General features: G+C 50.8%; 1 protein-coding gene across 8 annotated transcripts in view; it reads left to right on the top strand.

Moving 5' to 3' along the window:
* ASAP2 (ArfGAP with SH3 domain, ankyrin repeat and PH domain 2) overlaps positions 1-27,529 on the top strand; it is a 156,695-nt gene that overhangs the window by 66,896 nt on the left and 62,270 nt on the right. For 6 of the 8 annotated variants that reach the window (XM_079940347.1, XM_079940346.1, XM_079940343.1 and 3 more), the window contains exons 3-6: positions 5,044-5,189; positions 20,988-21,062; positions 22,830-22,879; positions 25,139-25,268. In XM_079940347.1, the coding sequence (XP_079796473.1) occupies positions 5,044-5,189; positions 20,988-21,062; positions 22,830-22,879; positions 25,139-25,268 (401 nt within the window). Of the gene's footprint in view, positions 1-5,043; positions 5,190-12,552; positions 12,659-20,987; positions 21,063-22,829; positions 22,880-25,138; positions 25,269-27,529 lie in introns of those variants that run through there. The other 2 variants (XM_079940345.1, XM_079940344.1) reach the window with 2 other exon arrangements.

Below are 27,529 nucleotides of genomic sequence, written 5' to 3'. Positions count from 1 at the left end.
AGCAAATGAAGAAACGCTTCCTCGCCTGGTTGGGAGGACTTGCGCGGACCGGAGGCTGGAAAGCTGAGTTCTAGTTCTCGAACTGCTGCCAACTAGCTGTGTGAGCTTGAGCAAGTCAGTGCCCGCTCTGAGCTTTGGCGTCCTTGTCTGTAAAGGACCGGCTTTCTTTTCGGGATCCTTCGGACTGTAAAGACCCAGGAGCGGCCCCAGGTGGGTAGGACAGTGAGGCTGGTGCTGCCCTGAGATGGCTTTGCGTCGGGAGCTGGGTGCAGGCGGAGGCTCGAAGACTGAGAAAGTGTTCACAGCCTCTGAACACACAGGACTCCTTGCTGTTCCCCTGGGGTTGATACCTTCCTGTTCCTGCTCGTCTCTGTCTGGAAATTCCCAGCTGACCTTGGAGCCTCAGCTCAAACGTCCCCTTCTTGGCGTCTCTGAATCCTCAGCCCCAGCACATCACAGGCCATCGTGCACGGGTTGGTGCATCTGTCCTGAGACATGGGTCGCACTCGTCTCGTGTGCACCCAGCACACCATCACAGCCCGCTGCAGGCTGGCAGCGAGGAGCAGGCATCAGGTGGACTTGAAGCTGGCGGAGATGAGTTGGCCGTGGGACCCTTCTTGTCCTTCGGCAGCACTGGGCAGGTGGCTGGCTCCCCCGCCGTGCTGTGGCCCATTGAGCAGGAGTAAAAAGGCTGCCTTTTCCCCATTTGGGTCCAACAATTTTGCTTGAACTATATGCACTGGGCCGCCTTCTTGGTATCAGGGTTTATTTTTGTTTTTTTTTCTGTACGCGGGCCTCTCACCGCTGTGGCCTCTCCCGTTGCGGAGCACAGGCTCCGGACGCACAGGCCCAGCGGCCATGGCTCACGGGCCCAGCCGCTCCGCGGCATGTGGGATCTTCCTGGACCGGGGCACGAACCCGTGTCCCCTGCATCGGCAGGCGGACTCTCAGCCACTGCGCCACCAGGGCAGCCCGTATCCGTTTTTAAAAATGACATAATCAAGTAAACTAGAAGGCACACAACAAGGCCCAACCCTCACCTCTAAATGCAACGTGTGCACATGCTCGCTGGCTCCGTAGCAGAGTTTTCTGTTAGTCTTTCATTTCATCCCCTTGTATGGATTGGTGGAAGGTCTGACCTTTGTGTAGTGAGGTGTGGGAAATGGGAGGCTGTGGGATTAGAACTGGGGAGAAACGGGGTCTCATCTGCTGTGGTCTCAGCAACTCCGGTTCTCATTTTCCCAAGTCCCTCCCACATCAAAGATTCTTGGGTCTGGTTCATTAATAAGAACCAGAGTTAAAGATACAGTTGAATAAGGGGGAGGTGGGAGAGTGAGCTCTTTTTAGAAGAACAGTTTTGACAGTTCTGTAAATAAGAGATGATAGAGCCAGTTTGGATTCTTTCCAGAAAGTTTATTCCCTAGCCATTTATTTTAGGTTCCTATTTTAAATTTAGTTTTGGCTAAAGGAAAATAAAGGCACTCAAGGACTTTCTAGTAGGAACATCTCAGACTTTGGGTGATGTGGAGCAGTAGGCCAGTCGGATACTGTGTAGTTATGGGGCGTTTACTGTCCTGACAGTGGGCACCAGGCAAGCTGTTACAGGGAGACACGGAGAGACACGGGGCTGTGGTCATTATCAAGAAGCTTCAAAGTTGTTTGCAAGAAGAGAAATTTGTCTTAGAAACTCCAACTAGATCAGCGTAAAGAGGTTCCCACTGACCTAAGCTGGGACAGTTTGAGCATCAGAAAACAGTGATCACAGTAGATCAAAATGATTTAAATATAAATACATGAGATGGCGGTGACGATGATCCAGAACACTCATTGATCACCACTGGGGTTGCTGGGATCAACACATTATTTTGCAGATTTAAAAGGGAAAGAGGGGCTTCCTTGGTGGCGCAGTGGTTGAGAGTCCGCCTGCCGATGCAGGGGACGCGGGTTTGTGCCCCAGTCCGGGAAGATCCCACATGCCGCGGAGCGGCTGGGCCCGTGAGCCATGGCCGCTGGGCCTGCGCGTCCGGAGCCTGTGCTCCGCGACGGGAGAGGCCACAGCGGTGAGAGGCCCGCGTACCGCAAAAAAAAAAAAAAAAAAGGGAAAGAATTTTTATAAAAAAACGTGACCGATACCATGTGGTCAGTTGAAAGGCCCAGAAGAAGGGATGAAAGGAAGTGCATCTGTCCTTCCTGGTGCCAGAACCGGAAGCCTCACTGGCTGTTTCTCCTCTGTGCTGGTTTGCTGGACTGCCCGTGGAGAGAAGGCAGGTTCCTCTCTCCAAGGTTGTCACAGGCTGGGGGCAGCCTGCGTGAACACAGGATGGATTTGACCCTTCCCCACCTTCTTCCAGCTGTGTGATCCTGAGCAAATCATTAAACCCCTCTGAACCCCACTTTACTCAACAGGTAGTAAGGACGATGCTTTGACACCTTATAGTCTTATTAAGTTTCATTGAAGGAAAGGCTTGTAGGCCACCTCACGGCCTTTACTGAAGCTGATTCTCTCCCTCCTCCCTCTGGGTGCTCACCTAGAGCAGCTGTGAGGGTCCAGGATCATTTTGAAGGCAGTACTTGGCTCCCGAGGTGACTTTAGCCTCCGCATTCCTGTTTCTCTCTCCCAGGGGAGTGACATCAGCACCAGATGTCTGCTTGTGGCTGCCACGCCCTTCCAAAACCACACTGGAATTGCTCACATCTTGACGACCAATTTTGAAATAGTTATAAAATAGCATGTGGTTTGAAAGGAACTGCCCTTCACTGTTGACCACATGTTCTAGAATTATAAGTCGAACAAAATAGGTGTAACTGATCCACCTCTGAAATGGAATTTTAAAAATTTAAAACTTGGGTACTTTTGGTTTTGGCAAGGTAAGCTGTTTTTAGAAGGAAACACACATCAGTGTAGTAGAGTGGGGGACAGATGGGCGTCGGGATCAGACAGACTTGGGTTTGCACCACAGCTCTGCCACTTTCTGGCCCTGTTTCCTAGGACAGCTTACTTGATCTCCTTGAGTCCCAGTTTCCTTTCAGCATTGTGAGAAATAATGCATGTCATATATAAGTTGTTGTGAAGTCTAGAAAAAAACATATGGAAACCATTTGTGCTCAGTATAGATGACATCTGTGCTGCTGTTAACTATTGTCAGTTCTGGTGGGCGTGTATGTGTTGGGTGTGGTTGAACTGCCTATCCTCACCCACATTCTTTGATTCTTACCTTAACCCTGTGAGTATCTCCCAGCGGGGTCTTTGTCCTTCACGTGGCTGAGACAGCGCCAGAGGGAGTAAATACGTGTGTTACCAGGTCATGCACGTTTACTGGGAGGCATAGGCTCGAAGCCCAGACCTTCTGAGGGCTCTTCCTGCTCTGCCGCCCCTTCGTCACACTCTGTGTGTGTGTGTGTGTGTTTCTGCCTCAAGTCGTGTGCTGAGTATAGTTTCAGAAATACATTTAATGTATCCAGAACTTTCAGGCTCTTTTCTGGGATGTAAAAGATGATAATAATAATAGAAAGAAGGGAAAGGAAAAGGGCCTAAACAGTGAAATTAACGTTCTCTCGTGTTTGTTAGATCCACACGGGCATCCCCTAAGGCACCCGAATGCCCCCGGAAGTCGAGGGCAAAGTACTTGCCTGGCAGGGTCGGTGGACACACAGTCCATGGATCCTGGGATCCGGCTCAGCCCCAGGGCCGCCTTCCGCAAGCACATGTCCCCTGTGTGCTCCGGTTGTCAGGCCCAGGCACCGGCACTGCCGACAGTGGTTTCGTTGCCCTGAGGAGTTGTTTGGGGCGCTGCCAGGGGCTTTTCAGGATCTGTTCTTTGGCAAAGAAGCTGCAGCACTAAGGCTTTCTGTGGCCTCCTGGCAGCCCTGTGCCGTCCTCCTTGTGGGAGCAGAATTCTGAAGACGTGGGCAGCCTGAGGGGGGGGTGTGACCCTGCCCAGTGGAGTCCCCATGCAAGGTGACACGCCCGCCCGCCCGCACTGATGTGCCTGTACAGTCGTCGTGTTACATTTCTGATTGGAGTGATGAGGGAGCAGGAATCAAATGTCCATGCCAGGAAGTTGTTTCATTACAGGCTGGCTGGATTCATTTAAAAATGCTTGACCCAGAAGTGAGGGAATCGTGTCCAGCCACATTGGCTCACCAGAATTACCTGTGTCCCCTTCCCACCCCAGCTTCTGACTCAGAGACGGGACTCCAGCTTCTACAGTTTGACAGAGATCCGTGTATGATTTCGACGTCCACCAGGGCCTGGGAACCACAGAGCTGGAGACCCGGAATCCGGGTTTTTCACATTTTAAGGTGCTGCTTTGAAGCCTGATGATGGTCATATATACCTTCAGATGGATGACCAGCTTTTGCTTTTCCTGATCAAACGACATGCGTCTTGTCTTACTTATATTTCAAGCACAAAGATGAATAAAACTTAGTCCCTACCCTGGAAGCACTTCCACTGTGCTGGGAACCACGCTTACCAGTTGGACATTTGGAATGTGACACTCTGAGCGCAAGTCCAGGAAGGTGCCAGGGACGTGGGGCAGAGGCACGGAAAGACCCCCAGGCAGAGGACGTGTCACGGGCAGCGGCGCCCTGGCCTGTGGCCTGTGCTCTGAGGACCGTGGCTTTTCCGGTGTTGAAAGGAGAAGCTAGGGCATGCGGCTGGGTGAGCGTCACGCCAGCGGCTGCGTTCCAGCAGAGGACTGGGTCTGTTCTGTGTCTCCTGCCAGCGTGTGGGCTACGGAGGAGTGCTAGGAGGTGGGGAAGCGTGGGCGTCCCCGGGGGTCTCACCCCGGGAGCTGGAGGCTGTGGCACTCGTGCGAGGCACTCTCCCTCCTGGTCCTTACGCTTGTTCCTTGGGATCCGTCGCTGGCACCACGGGTGGTTGTCAGGACAGCAGAGTTATTTCTGTTCGCGGTGTGACTTGGCTTTTCTCAGATCTTCGGGCTGTAAATGTGTTCGATTTTATCCACAAGTAAGAAACTGGTGGGGGGCAGGGCTAGAGTGGTTGAGGCCTTCACAGCACCTCTCCCGTTGCTGTTGCAGCGCACGTGGAAAACGAAGAGCAGTACACCCAGGCTCTGGAGAAGTTCGGGGGCAACTGCGTGTGCAGAGATGACCCGGACCTGGGAAGCGCCTTCCTGAAGTTCTCAGTGTTTACAAAGGAGTTGACGGCGCTTTTCAAAAACCTGGTAAGTGTCATGATCGTGTGCAGCGAACGGGCAGCGTGGGAGGGGCCCGAAGTTGCTCTAGCTGGGAAGGTAGCTCCCTAGACGGTAATGAAGGTTTGTTTGGTACACGAGGAATACGTTTCATAGCTCCTGTGGTACCGAAAAGAATTGTATTTCCTGTACGCGTGAGGTCCCTTTGGAGTAAATTTTTAGAATTGTGATTTTTACTCTCACAAGACTTTCAAATTTAACTCGGCATTTTGAAGCTGTGCAGCTGAGGCACAAAATGGGTAAATGCATTCGTCCTCCTAAGGGCCTCTGACTTCAATTTTCAATAGTTCCTAAACTGTGTAGAATAGTCTGTTTCTGGTAATTATAGTAGGTATTTAAACTTAACAGTATTTCATAAATATGTTTCAGACCCGTCTTACACAGCAAGGTAACCTATAATCAGAGCACAGAAATTACCGTGAATATTTAAAGGCCTTTTATGCCCTCACATGCAGAGCCTAAGAAAAGTATCACTTTTTAAGTGAGTGGAGATACGGACTGAGTACTTCTTGCCTGCGGTAGGTGCTTGGTAATGTGGGTGAATGGACTCTTCCTTGCACTTGGCAGCGCTGTACCGTCCTCACTGTGGGAGCAGAATTCTGAAGAATTGAGCAGAGAGGGGGTTTGGGACCCTGCTGAGCGGTTTCTTCCACAAGGGGAATGTACGTCGGGATGGTCCCGGCATGTCTTTCCTGTTTTTCTCCCCCAGCTTCTCCCAAAGGTCGTGGACAAGCAGACCAGGTCAAGAACTCAATAATGCTTTCTGTGTAGGTCGCAAACAACAGTGTCTTTTTCATTTCTCCTGTCAGCAAGCTTATAACAAGTGAAAAAATAGCTCATCATTCTTGAAGCGGTGATGATGGCGGGTCTGTCAGTCTGCTTGTAGAAGGGCAGGAGCAAGGGACACGTGTATGAGTTAATAAGGAGGAAGGGAAAGAACTGGATCATGAAGGCTCTCGGTCTCCCTCCCTGTCTTCACTTGTAAAGTGTTTCATTTGGAAGTGGTAAATATAAAAAGCCGTTGCTGTGCTTAAGTTTTTTACTCGGGTTAATTTGGAATCTCTTGGGGCCTTTGTCAGGTTTGTCACCCGTTTATTGCTGCCCCAAACAGGCTGACAGCATGCAGGGCACACAGTGGAGCCCAGCCCCTTTCCAGCCCCACTGCCCAGACACTGGCACACGGCTTGTTAGGGCCTCACCACTGAGTCACAGTGGAGCTTTTTTTTTTTTTTTTTAAACTGGGGAAGCTGCACGGTCCTGGGGAAGATCTATAGATGGTGACGTGTCAGGGGTCGTCTAGTGTAAAATCGGCCCGCCGCCTCATCTCCCAGACCCTGGGCGGGGGGGCGGGGGGTAAGCCCCTTCCTCGCCCCCTGAGCTGCCAGCCAGCTGCTTCGTGCCTCTCTCTTAAATATGAATGAATGGCCTCCAGAAAGAAAGAGACCAAAATAAACAGAAGAAAGAACTTGGGGAAAACAGAGACAATGCAGAGAGCAGAAGAAAACTTTAAAGAAATTATACTTAATTCCTCAGAGAAATCAGAAGAGAGAATGGGATGAAGCTTGTCGTTAAAAAAGGGGAGAGACAATCAATATAAGAAAATATAAAATTGGAAATCCGATGAGAAGTGTTAGAGTAAAAGAAATCTCTCAGAAAATAGATCAAAAGGACCAAAAAAGACAAAAGAGTGGGAAATAGATGAAAGACGAGTCAGGGATTAATTCTCAAGGTCCGGTATCCAACTGACAGGCGTTTTCAGAAAGAGAGAATAGGAAACAGAGGAGGATGCCGTGAATGCAACAGAACAAAAGATGGTTCCTGAGACTGAAGGATTTTCATCTCCAGATGGGAGGGCCCAGGACAGTAAGGGAAAAGGACCTGCCCCAAGGCACCCCCCTGTGAAATTGCAAAAGATCTTAACCGCTTTCAGAAAGCACACGGGGGATTCAGCATCACAATGCCATCGGTGTCTCAGCGGGTGACCCTGGAAACTTGAAGGCCCGGAGCATTGCCACTAAAGTCCCAAGGAACGCAATTCTAACCTGGAATGAGACCCACCACCTGAGCGTGAAATTCGAATTAGAGATGTTTCAGCCGCCTAAGGCTCCAGACGCCTAAGGCTCCCAAGCATCATTCCTGTGGAACTCCTAAGGGTTGTGCTTTAGTGGCATGAAGAGGGAAGCCAAGAAAGAGGAAGACGTGTGAGTCAGGGAACAGGATCCAGCCAGAAAGAAAGCAGTGAAAGGGGTCCCAGGGGGATGGCAGAGGGAAGCCCTAGCACGGCGACTGAGCAGGCAGCCTGGAGACAGAGGCACGGGAGGCCAGGGTCACCCCTCCCCAGCCAGCTCTTGTATCTTCCTTCAGCTGATCTCCACTCAGGTTTTCTCAGCTGTAAGATGGAGATGATAACGCCACGCCTGGTGTTGGAAGCAGTACAGCCAGTTGCTCTTACACACCTTAGCTTATTTATTAACCCTTGTAACGATCCCATGAGGTGAACCAGCGTTGTCCCCACTTTGTAGATTAGGTAACTGAGGCCCCGGTGGTTTAAAGGGCTAATCTCTCTCGGGACAGGTCTGAGCCCTTGCCAGCTTTTGGACGTGCGCCTCCAGGTGTGGAAGGGCCCCGCCTGCGTCGCTCCACGTGGTGGAATCCTACTCGAAGTAGCTTGTTCTCAGTTTTAACGTGAGCAGCTGCACAGTTAGACAAAAGCAGCCCCTTCATTTCTTGATTTTCCGCAAAACTAAAAGCAGAGCAGGGCCTGGACATTGTGATGGGCACATTGGCCACTGCCCCATGGCTCTGCCACTTTGGGCACATCAGAAATCCCCTCCAGGCCTCGCTGTCCTCCCCCTTCCTACAGTGAGGGACTTACCCACGGCCGTCACTTCCTGAGCACGCGCCGCACTGTCAGCACTGTGCACTGGTTCTTCCTCGTTCACTGAGTCCTCCTGTCAGCTGCACTAGATCCCTCACGTTACCTCCGTCTCAGATGGGGCTCGTAGCCGGCAAGGGACAGGTTAGGAGTCACATCTGGGTCTTAAAACTCCACTCCCATGCTCTTTGCACTGTGGTATTTAAAGGATTTAAGGCCCCTTGTCAACTCCTTGGGGGAAAAAGGGGGCAGAACGGAAGGGAAGGCCGGGTAAAGTGTAGCATAAAGAGAGATGCCCAGCGGGCCGAACTGCTGCAGCCACGAGCAGCCAGACACCTCAGTTTCCTCACCTTAAAACAGTGTGAGAAAACCATTCCCGCCTCACCGACCAGCATCAGGGTGACAGGGATAAGCGGGAATTAGAAATGTCACCCCACAGGTGACATTTCAGTGTCGCTATGGTCGGGTAGCTTACTAAAGCCCGGAAGACAGTAGCTCTGAGTCCACGCGCATGACTGTAGTTTCTGCTTGTACTTTATGGAGTTAGGGTTTTTGATCCTGTTTCCCAGCAAATACCTTATTTGTGCCCGAATTCATGTTCACCAGGCCGGGCTTTCCAGGCCAGGGCTGGTGTTGAAGATCTGCGGCTGTAAGGACGCCAAGTGGCTGCTTCTAAGAAGCTGTCGCCGAGAGTGAGTTGCTTATAGGAGAATTCTCCTTTTTTGGTATTTTGTATACCATTCTTACTCCTATTTTTGGTCACATCTGTCCTATCTCTTATTTTTAAAGCCTTGCTTTTGCTTTTCCTCAGGCGTTCAAAAAACATTTCAGGTCTGCATGGCCAAGACTCTCAATCCTACCTCTTGCCTAGAAAGAATAATAATTACCACCTACCTGCTCTTCAGCATGAAAGAATGTTTATAAAGCAGTTGGACCGTCTCCAGAGAAAGGCCAGCTTAATATAAAGTGAGATTTTGTTACTAAAGGGTGAGATTCTCACCTTCAGAGAGTCTGTGAATTCCTCTGCGGTAATGCAGGATAAAGGGAAAAACAAGGCAGCTCCAGAAATGTGACATGTGTGAAATTAGGCTGGTTATAAAGTCAGGCCAGTCTCCTCGGTTCTTTTCCTCTTACCAGGAATTTGAGGTGGTTGTGAGAATCCTGGAAAGATTTTCCAGGGCCACTTCTGTGTTAAGAAGTGGCCTTTTAAAGAACGGTTGCATGAAAGCACATTCCTGAAAGGTCATTTACAGGTATGTCATCTCCGTCTCTGGTTTCAGAGAATCGCTTGTGAGATATGTACTCTTGGTCCATAGAACCTGCTCCAGGTGAGGAGGCTCAGCCCAGGACGGAGTTCCAGGGCGAGAGCCGAGAGTGGCCCTGGGGTTGAGGAATTTCACTTCACTCACCCGGAAAGAAGAACCTGAAAGTCCCACTGACCAGCGTGCACAGAAGTCATGTTTTTTTTCGTTTGTTTGTTTTTCCTTTACACAAGTGATTGGAGTTAGAAGACATTATAGCCAAAGAGTGAAGAGCTAGTCAGGTTGTTGAGGAGAGTGTGGCTTTGTCCCTGTGATGTGCGCAGGGCCTGGCGGGGAGGCCTGCCCACCTGCTGGTTGGTAATATGGTGGCGCTCTCTTCCCAGCACCCTCGGGTCGGTCGACAGGAGCTGATTCCCCACGTTAATAAAGCTCATCGCGTTGCTTAGCGTAGAGCTCTCTGTAGCAGAGGTCCTCACCCTCGGTGCTCCCGTAAACTTTCTTCTCTTTCCACTTCTTCTATTGAAAATGTCCGATATTTTAAAATGTATTACATTCTTTCTTTTAAAGCATTTTTTAATTGAAGTAGAGTTAACTTACAATACTGTGTTAGCTTCAGTTATAGCAAAGTGATTCGGTTATACATATATCTATTCTTTTTCAGATTCTTTTCCATGAGTAGAGTTCCCTGTGCTGTACAGTAGGTCCTCGTTTATCTTATGTATAGCACTGTGTATCTGTTAACCCCCAACTCCTAATCTATTCCTCGACCCCTACCCCCTGTCACTCTCCCCTCTGTAAGTTTGCTTTCTATGTCTGTGAGTCTGTTTCTGTTTAAAAATGTCTTACATTCTTTCTTATTCAACATGGGCACTGGTCATAGTTTATCTTCTGGGGAGGAAGGCTTACCGTTGTTTGGGGCATAAATTAAGGGGCAGCGCTGAAATCTAGAGAAACTCTTGGTGCCTGGTACCTGCAGTGTGGGAGTACCTGCCCCTAGATTGGTGCCAGGCCGTCGGCTTTCCCATTTTCAACATTTACTTTTTAATATTTTGACACCCTTGTCCCTGCTAATTGCTGGCTTCCACCGCTCTTGGTGCCTTGTTCCGCAGCGCTGTGAGCTGGAGGACGCGATGACCGGCTTGTTAGGCTTGTACGCAGAGCAGGAGTCTGTAAGCTTTGAGTGAGGAGCGCTTGAGGGCTGGGCCTTCTCTAGGGGAACAGAGTTCCTGGATGGACCTACTGACAATTACTTTGGACGCCTAGAAATCTCTGCCACCAGTTGTTTAATCTGGCCTAATTCATGGCTGGAAATGCTCTGAGACTCACAAGGCTTCAACACTGCAAGCTGCTTCCTACACTCAGAGATCCTTGACCAAAATGAAAGCACGTCCTTAGTTTGACCAAAACGACAAAAGCAGTAAGGTTACTGTCAGAGCCCTGTGTTTGGTTGTAGCACAGCCACGACTGTGTGTAAATTGTACTTTGATACTATTTTTTTTTGGAAAGGCAGTGCCACCTCATTGTAACCGCTGTGGTACACTGGCTCCCTGAGGTCAGAGAAAGTGGGAAAAGCCATGGGGGAGAGGACAGGGTGGGAGCAAGGCCTTGGGCCCAGGAGGAGAGCTCAGCTGAGAAGAGTGACTGATCGCCTGCTGGGGGTGGCCCGGCTCTCTGGGCAGCAGGGCAGTAAGCGCTCGTTGCTCCCGTCTGGGCCACTTTTATTAGGATGCTGTGTGTGCTGGGAAGGCCCCAGGACAAACGCCACGGAGCCCCGAGGGCGCGGCCCCGGAAGGTGTGGCGGTGACTCTCCCACGGCCTTGGGTGCTTGGGTCCTGGGTGGGGGTGGGTTGGGGGCCTGTGGGCCACCACAGGGTCCGTCTGCATCTAAGCTCCTGGCAAAGTTTGCGAGCACATTCCTCGCACTTGCCTTTAACAGCTTGTCAAGTGCGTGGAGGACGTGCTGTTAAAGGATAACCATTCGAAAACATTAGCAAATTCAAACCAGGGCTTGTGTTTGCTTTCTTCTGTCACCGTGTATTCTCTCACTTGCTGGCTCTTAAAAGAACAACTGCCACGATGTAGGGCACCTCAAACTTTAAAATCTTTTGCCAAACGCGAGGGATGCTGTGTGGACAGGCTGGAGTAGGGGGTGTGAGTGAAGGCGGAGGGTCCGCCGCACCCGGAAGGCAGAGGAGCAGGAGGGGGGCGGCTGATGAGTGCCGTTGGCCTCGGTGCCGGGGACGCCACAGTGACTCTGCCGTGCAGGCAGGGGACAGTACAGTAGCAGAAGGAGAGACGCGCGGCGGGAGTTCGCTGCTCCAGGGGCAGGCTGCTGGTGGAAGTCGCAAGGGAAGGTTTCTGTGATGGGAGACACTGGCGCCTACTTCTAGGCCCCGGGGGAAGGGGCTGGGGGCTGGAGGAGTTGATGGCCCCAAAGAGAGGGGGCTGGGAGCTGGGGTGCTCGGCGTCCTGGGTCTCCTCCTGTTGGTCATTGGTCATTGGCTGAGCCAGGACTCAGGCCCCTGCCTCCCTGGGACCTGGAGATAAATTCCAGGTCCAGCCTCTCTGGGTGCATTTCCCTTTGGGAATTTCCACTGTTTGTTAATCATTCCTTAAAATCTAAAACTTGACAAACAACATCAATACCTGTATACTCCCGAGTCTGGTTTACAGAGCACTTGGACGTAGTTTGTTTCATTTGCCTCCCTAGGGTCCTAGTCTTGCCTTGCCCTCAGGTGGAGTCATCTGGGGCCTTGTAGAAATGCAGGCTCCCGGGCCCTTGTCCCCTAGGCCTGCTGAAGCAGAATCTCCATTTCCCCAGGGCACGAGTCAGCCCATTGAAGTCTGAGAAGCGTTGCCCTAGAGCAGAGGTGGACCGGGAGCCCCAGCAGGACCTGGACCTTGTTAAAAGGCCACACCCACACCTACTTAAAGGCGATTCCCAGCTTCGCCGGGAGGGTTGCTAGAACCCTCCCTGTTGGGAGCCGTTTCCCAGAGTTCCTGATCCATTCGCATTTCTAATCAGTTCCCTGGTGACACTGACCTCGTTGGTCTGGAACCAGCAGCCGCTCTGACTCCTCCCCTGGGGAGCCTGAGGCCAGGGCTCCGGGGCCTGGCTGAGGACACAAGTATCCAACCTCGAATTCTCGGAGGCAGTGGATTCGGAAAGCTGCTTTCGTTTTCGGTGTGGCTTCACTAAGCATTTTACCATCATGGGGGTTTCAGAAGAAGCTGTGGATTGATGAATCCTGGGCCCTTCTGTGCTGGCCCCCAGAAAACGCGGCTTTTCCAGACGGTTGCAAGTAGGCTGCGGTGTGTGGTTTCATCATCCGTTCTCCAGTGGAAGAGGGTCACTATTTTCTCTCCACTTAGAACCTGAAAGATCAAAGCTGTGTGACTGCCAGAGACGCAGCGTTAAAGGCAGAAAGCAGGTCAGCTGTTTCCCCTCTTCCTTGTGTGAAAGTTGCCAGTGTTTTTGGCAGCTGCCCAGTTTTGATCTTCCAGTTTGTGTTAAACACTCAAGATCTGCGTGGGCTCCCCCGTCTCCTTTGATTAAACAAACCATCAGAGTGGCCCTGGTGCCGAAGAGCCAGGCCTGGGAGCACGTGTTCACGAGGGCCCCGTGTGAGAGCAAGACCGTGTGTGTGTGCGCGCACGCCGTGGGCCTTGGCGGTGTTGTCGCCGGCCCCCGGGGAGAACTCGCTGAAAATGAAAGTGAGCTAGATGGTTTTCCTTTGCAAAGTGTTTCCCTGTACGTCCTGGTGTAGATGGTACCTCCGGTCTCACAGCCTGCCCCGCTCCGGCCGTGGGTCACGTGTGAGTAGCACTGACCGCTCTGGAGGCGGGTTGCCTATGGCAGTGGAATGATGGGAAGGGCTCTGGCCTCATTCTCAGCTCAGCTGCTGCTTAGTTGTGGGATCTGGGGGGCAAAGTGGGTGGCTTAACTCTCCCTCTGTTTCCATTTCTGTAAAACGGGGGTAACACCGACTTCTCAAAGCACTTGTGAGCCTTACATGCGATTAAGTGGCCCTGTGCCAGTTAGTGATTTATTCAGGCCACTTCACCTGGGACCTTCTTCTCCAAAAGATTTCTGTCTGGATGTTCATTCTTTCAGATAAGCAGGAAGAACATAGGAAGAACATAGAAAACTGTGCTTTGACCCTGCCAGGTGCCTGCCTCGTGGCCTTTGTGTTAAGAATTCCCTCTGCCGGGAATGCTCTTCCACCAGGCTTTCACGGGGCTAGCTGCCTTGCTTCCTTCATACTCTGCTCCACGTCACCTTCTGAAGAGGCCTTCCTGGTCACCATTGGAGAGTCCCATCCCACAAGTAATCAGAGCAGTCTTATATGTAAGATTTGTAGTAGCCCCCAAACTAGAAAGAACTCAGAAACCTGTCAGCAGTTGTCTGGATAAGCCAGGAGATGGACAGCTGTTCAGCAAGAAACGGGAATGAGCCGTTGCTGCAGCAGCACGGATGGATCTCAAAGCGAGTGTGAAAGAAGCCGATAAAGAGCAGTGCGTGCTGTAGAATTCCAAGTATAGAAAGTCCTAGAAAATGTAGATTATTCTGTGGTGACGCTGGGGACCGGAGATTGGGGAGTGAGCAGCTGGGAGGTGGGAATTGCAAAAGGGTGCAAAGAAGCTTCTGGGGGTGATGGGTACGTTCACTGTCTGGATTTGGGCGATGATTTTGTGGGTGTATGTATGTGCTGTGACTTATCAAATTGTGCGCTTTGAATATGGGCAGGTTATTGTACATCAGTTACACCTTCAGAGATGCTTACAAATTTTTTTAGGCTACTCGTCTGAAGCGTTGCTGTCCACCAGAACTTTTTTTTTTTTTTTTTTTTTGCGGTACGCGGGCCTCTCACTGCTGTGGCCTCTCCCGTTGCGGAGCACAGGCTCCGGACGCGCAGGCTCAGCGGCCATGGCTCACGGGCCCAGCCGCTCCGCGGCATGTGGGACCTTCCCGGACCGGTGCACGAACCCATGTCCCCTGCATCGGCAGGCGGACTCTCAACCACTGCGTCACCAGGGAAGCCCCACCAGGGAAGCCCCACCAGGGAAGCCCCACCAGAACTTTTTGCTTTGATGGAAATGGTCTGCATCTGCTGTATCCAGTATGAGAAGCCGCTCAGCACACATGGCTCTCGAGCACCTGAAATACGCTAGCGCAACTGAGGAATTCAGTTTCCAACTTGATTTCATTGTAATCCATTTACATCTGAATGGGCACATGTATCTAGTGTCTGTCATACTGGACTGCACAGGCGTAAAGCCTTACCTGCTGCTCTAACACCCCCGGCGGTGCCACCCACACGCACAATCCTGGGTCTCAGGCTCCAGCTCCTGGAGAAGACTCGAAGCTTCCGCAGGTGCTGGCTGTTTCCCAGGTACACATCCTTGGCTAATGCCGAAGCCTCCGCTAAGAATGCCCTTAAATGAAGCCGTGAGGTCTGAGGTCTTTCTGCAGCTCTCCGCCCCCTGGCACGGAGGTGCTGCCAGTGCCTGTGCCCACGTGAGCAGGTGTTGGCCCTTCTTTGAGGTCTTGATTTTACCTCTGACTCTGTGATTGAGCAGCACTTGCCCAAGTTAAAAAGAAAAAAGCCCTGCAGATCCCAGCGTTCTGTCTCTGGTTCCTCATAAATTAGGCATATTGAAATAAACTTAACGACACAGGTGCATTTCAGGCTCTTTGGCCATGTTTTATATATGGTCTTTTAGGAAAAGCTGATTATCCCCACAGAGGGTTGGACACTATTAAGGGTTTTTGAGGAGAGCCCTGGGAAGACCTGGTCTTTTCTAGACTCCTGAACCTGGAGCTGGGAAGATTCTGCCCAGCAACCTTTCTGTTTTGAGTCTATCTTCTCTTTGCTGCTCCTTGAAAATAGAGCACTGTGATACAAAAACCCTGTCTAGGTTCAGGCTTCTCGACAGATCCCCAGCCAAGGAGAAGGCAGCACTGGGGCTCCCAGGGCTCAGGCTGGAACCAGGGGCGGCGCTCTGGCTGGATGGGCAGCTGAGGGTAACCGGTGGCAGAGCCGAAGGAGCCGCCGAGACACTGACCCTGTGGGCAGGGGGAGCGTCACGGGGAAGGGGGGAAAGATTTTTAGGCAAAGCTCGCGGGTCAAGGAGTTTTAAGACCCCCCTCCCCCGCAAAAAATATAATAATTAGGAAGACCCATGTGGAAAGATGGCTATTGCCTGGCGATATTCCCCCACCCCTGCCCCATCTCCTGGTCTTTGTTTGCTAATCATCTATGACGTTACGTAGGCTGCTCGCGATCTCTGATAGCCCTGTCTGCCTGTCTCCCCACGACTGAATCATTCTCCTTCTGAGATTACACACATTGGACTACTTGTCAACTCATCTTGTCAGACATATCCAGGTGAACCCAGGAAAAGGGAAGACAGAGCAGGGAGGGCTGTGACTACAGACTGTCTGTGTGCCATTGGTATTAGATCCATACTTACTGGCAGCAATTAAGAGTAATAATTTGTATTCAGATCATGCTTGGGGTTTCGAAAAGCCATTTTACTTCATATACTTGTTAAAAGCCAGTCAGAGGATAAGAGAAAGCCCAATGCTTGCTTGGTGCTAAGGGAAATATTCTAGTTGGGTGACCCAGGGGTAATTTAATTCTTCCCAGCGATCATAACAGTTTTATTGCTCGTAAATCGAGGCTGGAGCTGCTGAGCACAACGTGTGTGCAGTGATCTCCTGGCTGTGGTTTTCATCTCTCACGGCCAGGATGGAGATGGTTCGTTCAGCTGTGGGCCTGAGGCTGCTGGGCGGCCCCAGTACAGGCAGGCAGAGGGAGACCCAGAGCGAGCCCATCCTTCCTGCCGCAGGGCGCTCTTGCTGAGACAGGACATCTGGGCACCAGCCCATGGTTCAGGGCCCAGGCAGAGACGAGGGCCAGTCATTTCCTGGACGCTCACCCTTAGTCAGAACGCGTGTGTGCTGCGCGGGTTCCGTACAAGAGCAGGAAAAGGCAGAGGGCGGGCGGAGGCTGGTGCCAGGAGTGGAGGGGCTTTGTTAGGAAGCCCGCCGACGGGGACGCTGTGCATGTTTGTAATAATTTCTTAAAAAAAAAAAAGCCTTATAAGGTATATTTTATATATCATAAAACTCACCCATTTCAATTCTACAAGTCATTGATATCTAGTAGCTTTACCAAGAGATGCAACCATCACCTTAAACCAGTTTGGGGACATTTTCTTCCCCCCAGTAAGGTCCCTCCTGTCCCCTCACAGTTAATCCCCATTCCCACCCCCAGCCCCAGGCAACCGCCGATCTCCTTTCTGTCTCTTTTGCAATCATTTAGCTAATTAGTTTCTGATTAGAGGAGTAGTAGTTTCTTATTTTAGATCACTTGAGTAGCCCCCCGGAAAGAGAAATGGATGGAATGGAGGCCAGAATCCCCTTGGTGGGATTCTCTTCCAGCTGCTCTTTTTAGCTCTTATCTTCTGCCGCCCCCGCCGCTCCCCTGGCTGATGTGCTCCCACTTCTCCACTGTTCCTGTGCCTGGACACCCTCCACCCCATCTTGCAAGACGTAATTCTCCCTGTCGTTGAAGGTCTATCTCACATGACCTCAATCAGCAAACATCTCCCTGGTGTCCAGACTGGAAATAATTTTCTCTTCTCAGAAACTCAGTGGTGTTTTATTTCTGGCTCGTAGAGTTTCCACATGGCACTTTACTTACTTAAATATGTGCTTTGGGGCTTCCCTGGTGGCGCAGTGGTTGAGGGTCCGCCTGCCGATGCAGGGGACGCGGGTTCGTGCCCCGGTCCGGGAAGATCCCACATGCCGCGGAGTGGCTGGGCCCGTGAGCCATGGCCGCTGAGCCTGCACGTCCGGAGCCTGTGCTCCGCAACGGGAGAGGCCACAGCAGTGAGAGGCCCGCGTACTGCAAAAAAAAAAAAAAAAAAAAAAAAAAAAGTGCTTTATCTGCCTTATTAAACGGTGAGTTCGTGAGGACTGAGGTTCTGTCTAATGCATCTTTGTCTCCTAAGTCCTCTTACCCACCCAGTTTCATCTCCTGTCGCTCCCTGAGGGCCCCGTGTGCCTCCTTTGTGGCAGTCATCACAGTTTTGACGGCTGTTTAATGTCGTGCTCACCCTGTGTCCAGTGTCCAACATGAAAGCAGCCTGGCCCAGTGTCTGGATGTCCTTAGGTTTTTCACTCTTCTGGATGCCAGAGCTTAGTTTACCTCCTCTTACCTACTACCTGTCGTCACTACCTGAGTTCTTATTTGAATCAAGTAACAAAAAGTCGTCTTTGTTTTTGGCCTTGCCACACGGCTTGTGAGATTTTAGCTCTCCGACCAGGGATTGAACCCAGCCCCTCGGCAGTGAGAGGGCAGAGTCTTAACCACTGACCCACTAGGGAAGTCCCGATAACAAGTAGTCTTAAAATAGATGTGTAAACCAAGTTCTGGGTGATGTGCTTCTCCCCTGCTACAGAGGGTTTTGTTTTTCTCGCTCATTCATGCATACACTCACACGTAATACACCTCTCATAAAAACATACTAGAGTTCTTGCTAGGAACACAGTTTTTAATCTGCAAGCACCTTATTCTTTTTTCCTCCAACCTCCCATATATCTGGGTCGCTCTGGTGCCTTTGGCTCAGCCTCCCACCCTGAGCAGCTCTGACCACCGCCCCTCCCCCCCTTGGGCTGCTCCTGCCGTCTTGCACGTGACTTGTCCAGGGTGGCGCTGCCTTGGCTCCCCTCTGGGCAGCATTGAGGACTGACCGGACTGCAGCCATGGCTCTGCGATCAAGTGGATGAAAGGGCAGAGTCTCGCGGCTCAGGAACTGACCGGTCACCTTCTTCCCAAGCCCAGGTCAGCCCGCCTGACTGCTTAAAGCTGTAGTCGTTGTTTCTTTCCCCCAGGAGCCGCTGGTATCTGTACAGGGTGAAACATGCTGCATGTGGTGTGTCGCAGGCTTTCTGTTTCATTCTTGTGTATATATTTATTCTTCCTCTGAGGTGAGAAGCATCATGTTTTGTTTACATCTGTACCCAGCTTACTGCTGTCTGTAAAATAGGTACTCAGTAAATACATGATGAATGAATTCATGAATTCACACATTAGTTATATGATGTTTAAAGCTATTAATGTATCTCTAGATTCTGTCTCTTATGCATTAGATGCTCAGAAACATACTTAGGTAACTTGATTCACTCAGCCATTGCCACGCTCTGTGTTGAGTGCTGTAGAGAATAGAAAAACTTGAAGCCGCCCCTTGGGATTCGTGGTGTGAGCTTGATAAGACAAATGTAGGGTAGAACCTGTCAAGTCCTTTAAGAAATTTTTTTTTTTTTTAATTTATTTATATTTATTTTTGGCTGCGTTGGGTCTTCGTTGCTGAGCGCGGGCTTTCTCTAGTTGTGGTGAGCGGGGGCTACTCTTCGTTGCGGTGCACGGGCTTACTCATTGCTGTGGCTTCTCTTGTTGCAGAGCACAGGCTCTAGGCGCACGGGCTTCAGTAGTTGCGGTGCACAGGCTTAGTTGCTCTGCAGCATGTGGGATCTTCCCGGACAAGGGATTGAACCCTTGTCCCCTGCATTGGCAGGCGGATTCTTAACCACTGCACCACCAGGGAAGCCCAAGAAATTTTTTTAAAAAGAAAATATCGGAGGATTTGGAGAGGGAGGGGTCACTTCCTGCTGAGAGGTTGGGATGTTGTTGGAAGAGGTAGCATCTGAGAAATTCCTGGTGGATGGGAAGGCTTTGAACAGCGGATACTGAGATGAAACGTGGCAGATGAGGTTGGACTGTGAGGGTCCAGATGCGGGAGCAGGTTTAGTGTTTATCAGGGACACAACGCCAGAGAAATCCAACAACTGCGTAGGAGGGGTTGGGACGGGCAGAGACTGGGAGGCGGTGGCGAGGAGCAGGGGAAGCGGTGCCTCAGTCCAGACGAGGGGCAGTGAGGCCACTGAGGGAGGGGCAGGGCGGTGAGAAGGCCAGAGGGAGCTCGTGGGCGAGCAGCGGGTCAGAGGGCTGGAGCCCAGGAGGAGAGCGCCGCTAGCAGGGAGTGAGGGGCGGCGGCGGCGGGACAGGGGGCCCGAGGAGGCGGGGGTGGGTGCGTTCTCGCAGCGGTGGGAACGAGGGGCGCATGTGGGGACGGAGCCCCCCACGGCTCAGCGGAAGCCCAGGTGTGCTTGCGCCAGGGGTGAGTCACCTGCACGGCCTGTCTCCATCCCTTCCCGTCACCCACGGGACCTCGCCTTAAACTCAGCTTTTCAGTATTTACAGCTTAACTCTCGAGGTTAATCCTAGCACGTCATAGCTGATGACACCGTGCCTCTGCCGGGTGCATGACACACGTTGAGCTGTCTAAGCGCCAGACAGAAGTTACCCCAGAAGGCATTTCTGAAATGACTGACAGTCATTAACTGACCATTTATTTGGCAGGAAAGGTGGTTGGTGCAGGCGTTCTTACACACCTTACCAGTATTTTTCAAGTAAATTTCTTTCTCCGTTTAGAAATTTCATATCCTGAATAGTGCATGGAAATCAGATCCCATATTGCCCTAAAAGTTGTGCCTGTGTTGGGTCTTCCCAGTCAAGGTAATTCTGCTAAAAATAAAATTCTCCTTTGCTCGATTGTAAGAAGGAATGCACAAGGTTCCAAAGTCCATACTCCTGTCTCTGTCCTTTTGTGGTCCCGTAATTTCGTCACGTGTCACCAAAGTGACACATGCGCACAGCCCCAGAAGGCTGCGTGTCACTTGTGCTGACTTAGGGAGAGAGAGCCTGGGGAGGTGAGAAAGTAGAGCCTCAGCTTATTTTCTCACTGGGGAGGGACTCCTGTCGGGTTCAGAAGCTGGGGAGTCTGTGCGTCGAGGTTGTTGCTCACTGAAGTTTTGTGTCTTTAAGCTGTGGCTCAAAGCTCAACGGCCGGCGGGGACGGGCCTGCTTGGCGTGAGCATGCCCAAGTGTGTCAGGAGCGTCTGGTTCTCCGCATTTAATCTGTGGTGACAACTTGCTAAGCCACCATCTTTTGCCTTCTTGCTTCAGGGAGAATAGGGGACCTTAAGACCACTTGTCCCTCCTTTTCCCTTTCTCATCTGCTTTCCTCTCTCTCTCTCCGTTCTTTTCTAGTTCTCTCTCATACACGTTCTCAGGAGACAGAAGCCCCCTTCGTTCTGTTTATCCTTTTAGTCTCCCCTGTTGGGGGCTGGGCTAGGGAGATTGGGGGCTCTGGGCCCCCAGAACTGACCAAAGCCCAGCCCCAGGGCATCAGATGGAGCCTGAGTGAGAATAGGAAGTGTTTGGGCTTCTGTTCCTGTCTCTTTAAAGTGCTTCTGTCATTGATTTTTTTTTCTTTGTTGTAATGATTATCTTTCCACAGACTTTATAGCCCAGTAATAGAAGGTTATTATTGTTGTGAAATATAGACAGATGTAGACTTTTCCTTAGTTATATATTCATTTGTAAGGTAAAATCGTTACTTACAGAGAATGTAAGAATGAATAAGGCTGTCATGCTTGTGCTGGTCAGGTTTTAGGGAAGTTTAATTATCACCGTGTGTTCTCTAACCTCCTTGCTGTCCTTACTTTAGATTAAAAAGGAAATGGAATAAGGATATTTTTTTTCTGTTTTTGTTTTTTAGATTCAGAATATGAACAACATAATCTCCTTCCCTCTGGACAGTTTGCTGAAGGGGGACCTAAAAGGAGTGAAAGGGGTATGACACGAAGAGTCCTGTCACGGGGGGCGGCTTTCATAGGACGTGGAATCGCGTCACGCTGGCCAGTCGGGGCAGCCGCGGCCTCGAGCCTTCTCCCTGGGACGGCGGGGTGGCGCTGTGCTGCCTTGGGCTCCCTTGACTGCCCATCGTGGCACCACCTTCCGGCCCTAACAGTGGTGACCCGTGGCCTTTCTGGCTGTCCTGCTGGTGCTCCTGATGTGGAAGGGAAAGAAACAGCTCTTCCGGAAACTGCCAACGACTTTTGGGTTCTGCCAGTTGAGCAGGGAACCCCGTGTGAAGTCTGGTTTTTCCAGCTAGCGTGTCACTGATTGAGCCCTGGGAGAGGATCCTTGCAGGGTGGTTTCCTGGAGGGAGAATGGGCACCAGCAAGGCCTGAGCCACCTTTATTTTTCTGTCCTGCAAAGGATGCTCGTTGTTGAGGCCTCGCCTTGCCTCGTACAAACACTTGAGGCGTGAACTGTTTTCCCGGGCACGTGCGTGGGGACAGTCAGGGTCTAGTGCTCTGTGGGCACCAGGCACCGAGCAGAAAGTTGCTCTCACACGTCATTGGCACAGACAGGTGTGTGATGGGAAAGAGAGGCAATCGTGCCCCAGTTCTTAGGCGACCGAGTGCTCTGACGGGATCCACACGTGATGCCCGGCGGCCTCTGGCACATCCGGAAGCCCAGCTGATTACGGGGGCCTCTGCAGGGGCAGAAGTGCCAGGAGAGCTGTTGGGGCAAGGAGTCTGGGCCCGGGGAGCCGTTAGGACACGGAGGAACACTGCTCAGCATCCCCTGGGGGCCCGGAGAACACGTCCGGCGAGAACCAGGAAAGCGGGAGGGAAGGGCACACAAAGCAGAGGGGAAACCATGCCTGTCTGCAGCAGCATGACGCGGCCCTGCAAAGGGATGCCCGTCTGCAGCAGCATGACGCGGCCCTGCAAGGGGCCCTGGGTCGGCGGCGCTGCACAGTGGGACGTGAGGCTTACAGGGTGGGCAGACGCCTTCCTGGAGGCTTTAGGTGCCAGGCTGTGGAGCTTAGGCCTTGTCAGAGGCCAAAGAAGAGTCAAAAAAAGAAAAAAATCCCCACAACGAAGGGGTTTTCTCTTCTAAAAGACCCCTGTTAAAGGGAGCATAAATAGGTGGGAACCAAATTTGATAGAATTTCTAGTGGCTCAGTATATTTTTGAGTCAGGCTTTATCAGAGAATATGAGGTCCTGAGTTCCAGGCAGAATTGTGGAATCGGGAGACCTCAGGAGAAGGTGAATGGCTTTTATATTCTTGTTTTGGGGTCCAGATCAGGGGTACATGTGTTGAGGAGATTCCCATATTAATAGAAAAAAATCAGAGTCCCTTTCTTTTAGAGAGATATACTAAAATACTTGAAGATTAAATGTTATGTCTTTCCAGGTTTAATTTCAGAATAATCTCAGGGCAGAGGGCGGGGTATAAGTGAAACAGAATGGGCTGTGAGTTGATACTTGCTATAGCTAGCTGACAGGTACGTTATATAATTCTCTCCACCTTTGTCTGTGTGCATTTGGTATATTCTATAATAAAAATTTCTTAAAGAGAAAGAAAACTAAATGCTACCGCTAGTCTGATTAAAAGCCTGTGCTCTAAGCTCTCCATTTATCCTGGGATCACATACGTCATTTATTGCAGAAATTAATACTCTTTTCAGGGCTAGTCTAGGGATAAGTTTATTTTGCCCAGAAATTAATGATTAGTCCTGTTTAATTTATGCCTCTCTGTTTACAGGATCTGAAAAAGCCTTTTGATAAAGCTTGGAAGGACTATGAAACAAAAATGTGAGTATTTTCATTTAGAAAAGTAAGCATAGGTAATTTGAGATTTTAATTTTAAATCGAGCCTTTATTGCTTAAAGGTATTGTCTAAATAAACCTTAATCCAGGAAAGAATTCACCCAAAACTGTGTTGCTGTGGTTTGTTGTGATACCAGATGCTTTCATACCGGATGTCCACATTCATGATGTCAGCCTCTTTAAACTGTTTTTTCCTCATCCCTCCTCTTGTGTCCTAATGGCTACAGAATGTTATTTTCAGGAACGTTAATTGGCTTCTACTGGTTGACTTCAGGCACTTGTTGGAACATTTCTGATCACAGTTTCTCATTTCCTGGAGTGGAGAGGATTGAGCTAGCTAGAATTGGGCTAGCGATTGTGGGAATGATGATTTCAATTATTTTAAATACTTGAGAAATAGAAAATATTTTTAAATGCCTCATGCTTGCTTTGTAATTGCTGTGCATTGAGTAATAGAGTTTTCTCAGTGGAATTAGAAACTTTTATATGAAGCCATCTGGTAAAGTGGGACACGATAAGAAGAAAGCCTTTTCAGATGTAACTACACGTATTTAATTGGGTTTGTTTGTTTTTACCAGCCTTGGGTCTCTATTCAGAGCTGAAGGATCACCAAGGAATCCCAAACCTTTGGTACTCATCCCATCCTGGAAATCTTAAGTTCCCATACTCCAGATTCCAGAGTCTCACTAATGGCACACATTCGTATGTCAGCACAGATACAGTATTAAACCAGAATGTTTGAAGGTCGGCTCAACCCAGAGAGGCTCCAGACTGACTATCCCAGGCTCATTAGCATCCTGCATCTGTGTGTGAGTTCAGTGCAGTGAATAAGGAAAGGGTCCACGTTCCTCTTTACAGGTGGGAAACCTGGGCTTGGTACTTGCTGCTGGTCACCCACGAGAAGCTAGTTGAGCCAAGGGCAGGACATGGATTTGCCGACTTCATTGAGCTGCCGTCGCTGCTGCCCTCGAGGGCCTTAGAGGAAATGCTTCTGTGCACTTCTGAACCAGGGACAGGAGAGGGTCTCTGAAGAGGGTTGCCTGAGAGAGTCTTCTCCTTCTGAAAGGAAAAGGTTTGAAAGAGGAATGAGATCAAATTCTGTAAAATCAAGACACACGTAGATAAGGTGAGGACAGAGGTACTCACAAAACCCCAGAATTGGAGAACAAAGGAGCAGCACCCGTTAAAACTCAGAGTAATTCTGGGGTAAATTAAAAAATTAGCTCTACCCCTTGACACGTAAGATTGATTTTTCCTGAGAGGCCCTGTGATATGCAACAAACAGCTTTAAGACGTCTTTACAGTTCCTGGCCTGTCGTTCCATACCTGACCATTACAAGAGTGACCGACATCTGGGCCACGTCTTGATCCCTTTGCGGTGGCGTCAGGGGAGGCTTGGAGTTGTGTGATTGTCCCCGGGGCCCTCCAGTCACGCTGCCTCCCTGGTGCACGAGCCCCTTTAACACACCCTCACCAAACGGTCACCTTTTCTTTACGTTCTTAACTCACCCAGTCAAGTCACTGCGGGTCTGCTGTGTGCCCAGTGCTGTGCTTCAAGATAAAGAACAAGGATTAGAAACTGCATTTCTCGCCTCTTCCTAAATACCCCCTCCCCAAATGATGGGGCCTCTGGACCCAGAGGAACCCATTTCATGTTGAACAGCTTCCTAAGACACGCTGCCTGCGTTGTGTAGTGTCTGCCTTGGGGCTCTGCAGGAAAAGTCTGCGCCCTCCTCTTCATGGCACCCTTTATATTTTTGAGTGCTTTCCGTGGCTTTTGTTTAGCCTGCTTTTGTCCAGGATAAAAATCCAGTTACTAGTCCAAGCCCTTACTAACCGATGTGACGCATGGCTGCCTCACCCTGGTCACCTGTCTCGGGATGCACTCCGGGGGTCAGCTGGTACCCTGACCCACACACTGGACTCGAGCACAGGCGAGCATGAGAGAGACGTGGAAAGGGGAACGAAGCTTAAAAACGGGAAAGGTCACTTGTTTTCTTCTGTGATGATGGGCACTGTCCTAGTCGAGTTGCTCTGGAAGCATTTCTTGGGTCGATACTCAACAGAAAGGGCCAAGGTTGACATGTTTATGACGAAACGCTTTTTCCTTTCCAGTGAGTTCGAGGCCGTCCTGTTCTGGAAAGGCTCGGCGAGCATTTGTGTCCAGGGTGGGTGTCGGGATCACAGCGGGGCGCTCTCCAGTCTGGAGGTGTCTTGATTGAGTCTCACCTTTTCCACACGTAGAACCAAGATAGAAAAGGAGAAGAAGGAGCATGCCAAGCTGCACGGGATGATCCGCACGGAGATCAGCGGGGCTGAGATCGCAGAGGAGATGGAGAAGGAGCGGCGGTTCTTCCAGCTGCAGATGTGCGAGGTACGTCCGCCAGGCGCTTCAGGCAATGCCAGGTGCACTGCTGGACCCTGCCGCCCAGTTTCTGTCGTTCAGGGGGCCTGGGGCTCCTGGAGGGTCGGGCTAGACTAGCCCAGCTCCAGCCTTTCTGAAGGAGCGACTCACTTGAAAGCGGGTTCTTTCTGTCTCCACACGCGCACACTCGCCCCCGCTGTGGTGTTCTTAAGGAGGTGCTGGGGGCGGGGCGGTGAGGCCCCAGCCGTGGTCCCCTCTATGAGTGTGAGAGCCTCTGCAAGTGCGTGCCCCCAGGCTCCGCTTGCTCGGGTGGGGACGTTCCCCAAGGCCAGAGGCCCAGGCACCCTGGGGAGGTCCTCTGTCCTGCTCCACCGGCGGCCCAAGTCCTCCCCTCGGGGAGGGGAGAATGTCAGGACTGACATTCAGAACATTTCTCTGCTGGAGGCTCAGGGGTGGAAAATATCGAAGACCAATCGTGCAGGCCTTTGCTTCCAGCCTTTTTTATACCTTGCTTGGGGGTCTGTTTGTGGAAGCAGTTTACCCCTCGGCCTGAGGGTTCGCTCCTCCAGGCGGTGGCAGTGAAGCGTGAGCGTGGTGGCACTTGTGTTCCCTCCTGTAGCCAGGCAGACTTATGTTTTGAGTGTCCACAATGCAGGGGTGATACTTGTGACAGGTGTTGAAACTAGGTTCAGCCAGCTCTCGATTCCCTGTAAGCAGTCCACAGCAGAGCTCATCAAAAGGCACTTTTTGATTTTAGAACGTTTGTTAATTTGTTAATTACAGTAGGAGCCTAGTCTTTTTAGATGCGTGCCTTAGGAGTATATTAAAATGCGTTTCTATTCCCAGAGCAAACTCTTAAGTGGTCAGCAGAGGGGAATCAGTCCCAGGGATCGGGGATATCTGTCTGGTATTAGCACAGCCGCTCCGGCTCTCTTTTGGTTTCTATTTGCATGGGATTTCTCTCTCCAGCCTTTTACTTTCAACTTATGTGTATCTTTGGATCTACAGTGTGTTTCCTGTAGACAATCTATATTTGGATCATGTTTTTTTATCCAGTCTGACAGTCTCTGCCTTCTGATGGGGTTGCTTAGTCATTCACATGATGTTACTGTTGATGTGGTTGGGTTTGTATCTGCTCTTTTACTTTTTTGTTTCTTATGTCTTTTTTGTTCCTCTGTCCCTCCTTTGCTGCTTTGTTTTTCATTATGTGCCTTTTTTTTTTTTTTTTTTTTTTTGCGGTACGCGGGCCTCTCACTGTTGTGGCCTCTCCCGTTGCGGAGCACAGGCTCAGAGGCCGTGGCTCACGGGGCTCAGCCGCTCCACGGTATGTGGGATCTTCCCAGGCCGGGGCACGAACCCGCGTCCCCTGCATCGGCAGGCGGACTCTCAACCACTGCGCCACCAGGGAAGCCCCATTACGTGACTTTTTAGAAAGTTAACTAAGCTCAGAGTGTTATTGTAGATAGGAGAGTGGATGCTTTTATACACGTGCTGTTTTATAAACAGACATCACATATAATACCTGCCCGACCCGTTTCACACAGTGTTGGAGAGATCATCCCGGGCAATAGAGACAGGGACGAAGAAAGCGCTGTGTGTTACACAGACACGGTATTGCTCTTATTGACTCGGGGTAAAATTAAGTAGTGGTGTTTCACAGGGAGTGGATTTGGGAAGGGTGTGTGTGTGAGTTCAGGATGAGCTCTCTTTTTGCCTAGTGAGGAGGAAAGCTATTGACGTAAACTCTGCAGGGCTGCTTGTTAAAGTATGTTTAGTGACTGAGAGACTCAGCCAGTGTTAGTGTCATACCCTCGAGGTGAGGGTGCGGGTTCCATCCTCAGCTCTGTCATTGCTTTCTGGGACACGCACTCAGCACTGGGCTCTTTTCCTCGTCTGGGTGAATGGGTTGTGTGGACTGGTCACATAGGTTATTTTATTGGAAAAACGCTATCTACCCGACGTCTCTAAGTCACACACGTGAGTCATCTGTTGGGCGGGTCCCCAAGTGGCCGTCGGGCCCCAGTCTGTGCCGAGCATCACGGGGTCCCTGCAGTTGGTGGGGTCTGGCACTCCTTGCAGGCACAGAAGCGGAGGTGGGCTGACCGGGCACTGAGGTTGGAGTTTACAGAGGAGCACACATCTGATGAAGCCTGTACACACGGACCAGACACACCTGGGCTGGAAGGAAAGAGCGTCCGAAAAGCAGTCCCTGAGAACCCAACCCCTCAGAGTGAACAGATTGCTGCAGTTAAAATCATTTAAAAATTGTT

Source organism: Stenella coeruleoalba (genome assembly GCF_951394435.1).
Source record: "Stenella coeruleoalba genome assembly, chromosome: 13".
In the NCBI taxonomy this organism is placed as follows: domain Eukaryota; kingdom Metazoa; phylum Chordata; class Mammalia; order Artiodactyla; family Delphinidae; genus Stenella; species Stenella coeruleoalba.
The sequence above is the reverse complement of the archived record's forward strand: the minus strand, read 5'-3'. Positions and strand labels throughout refer to the sequence as shown.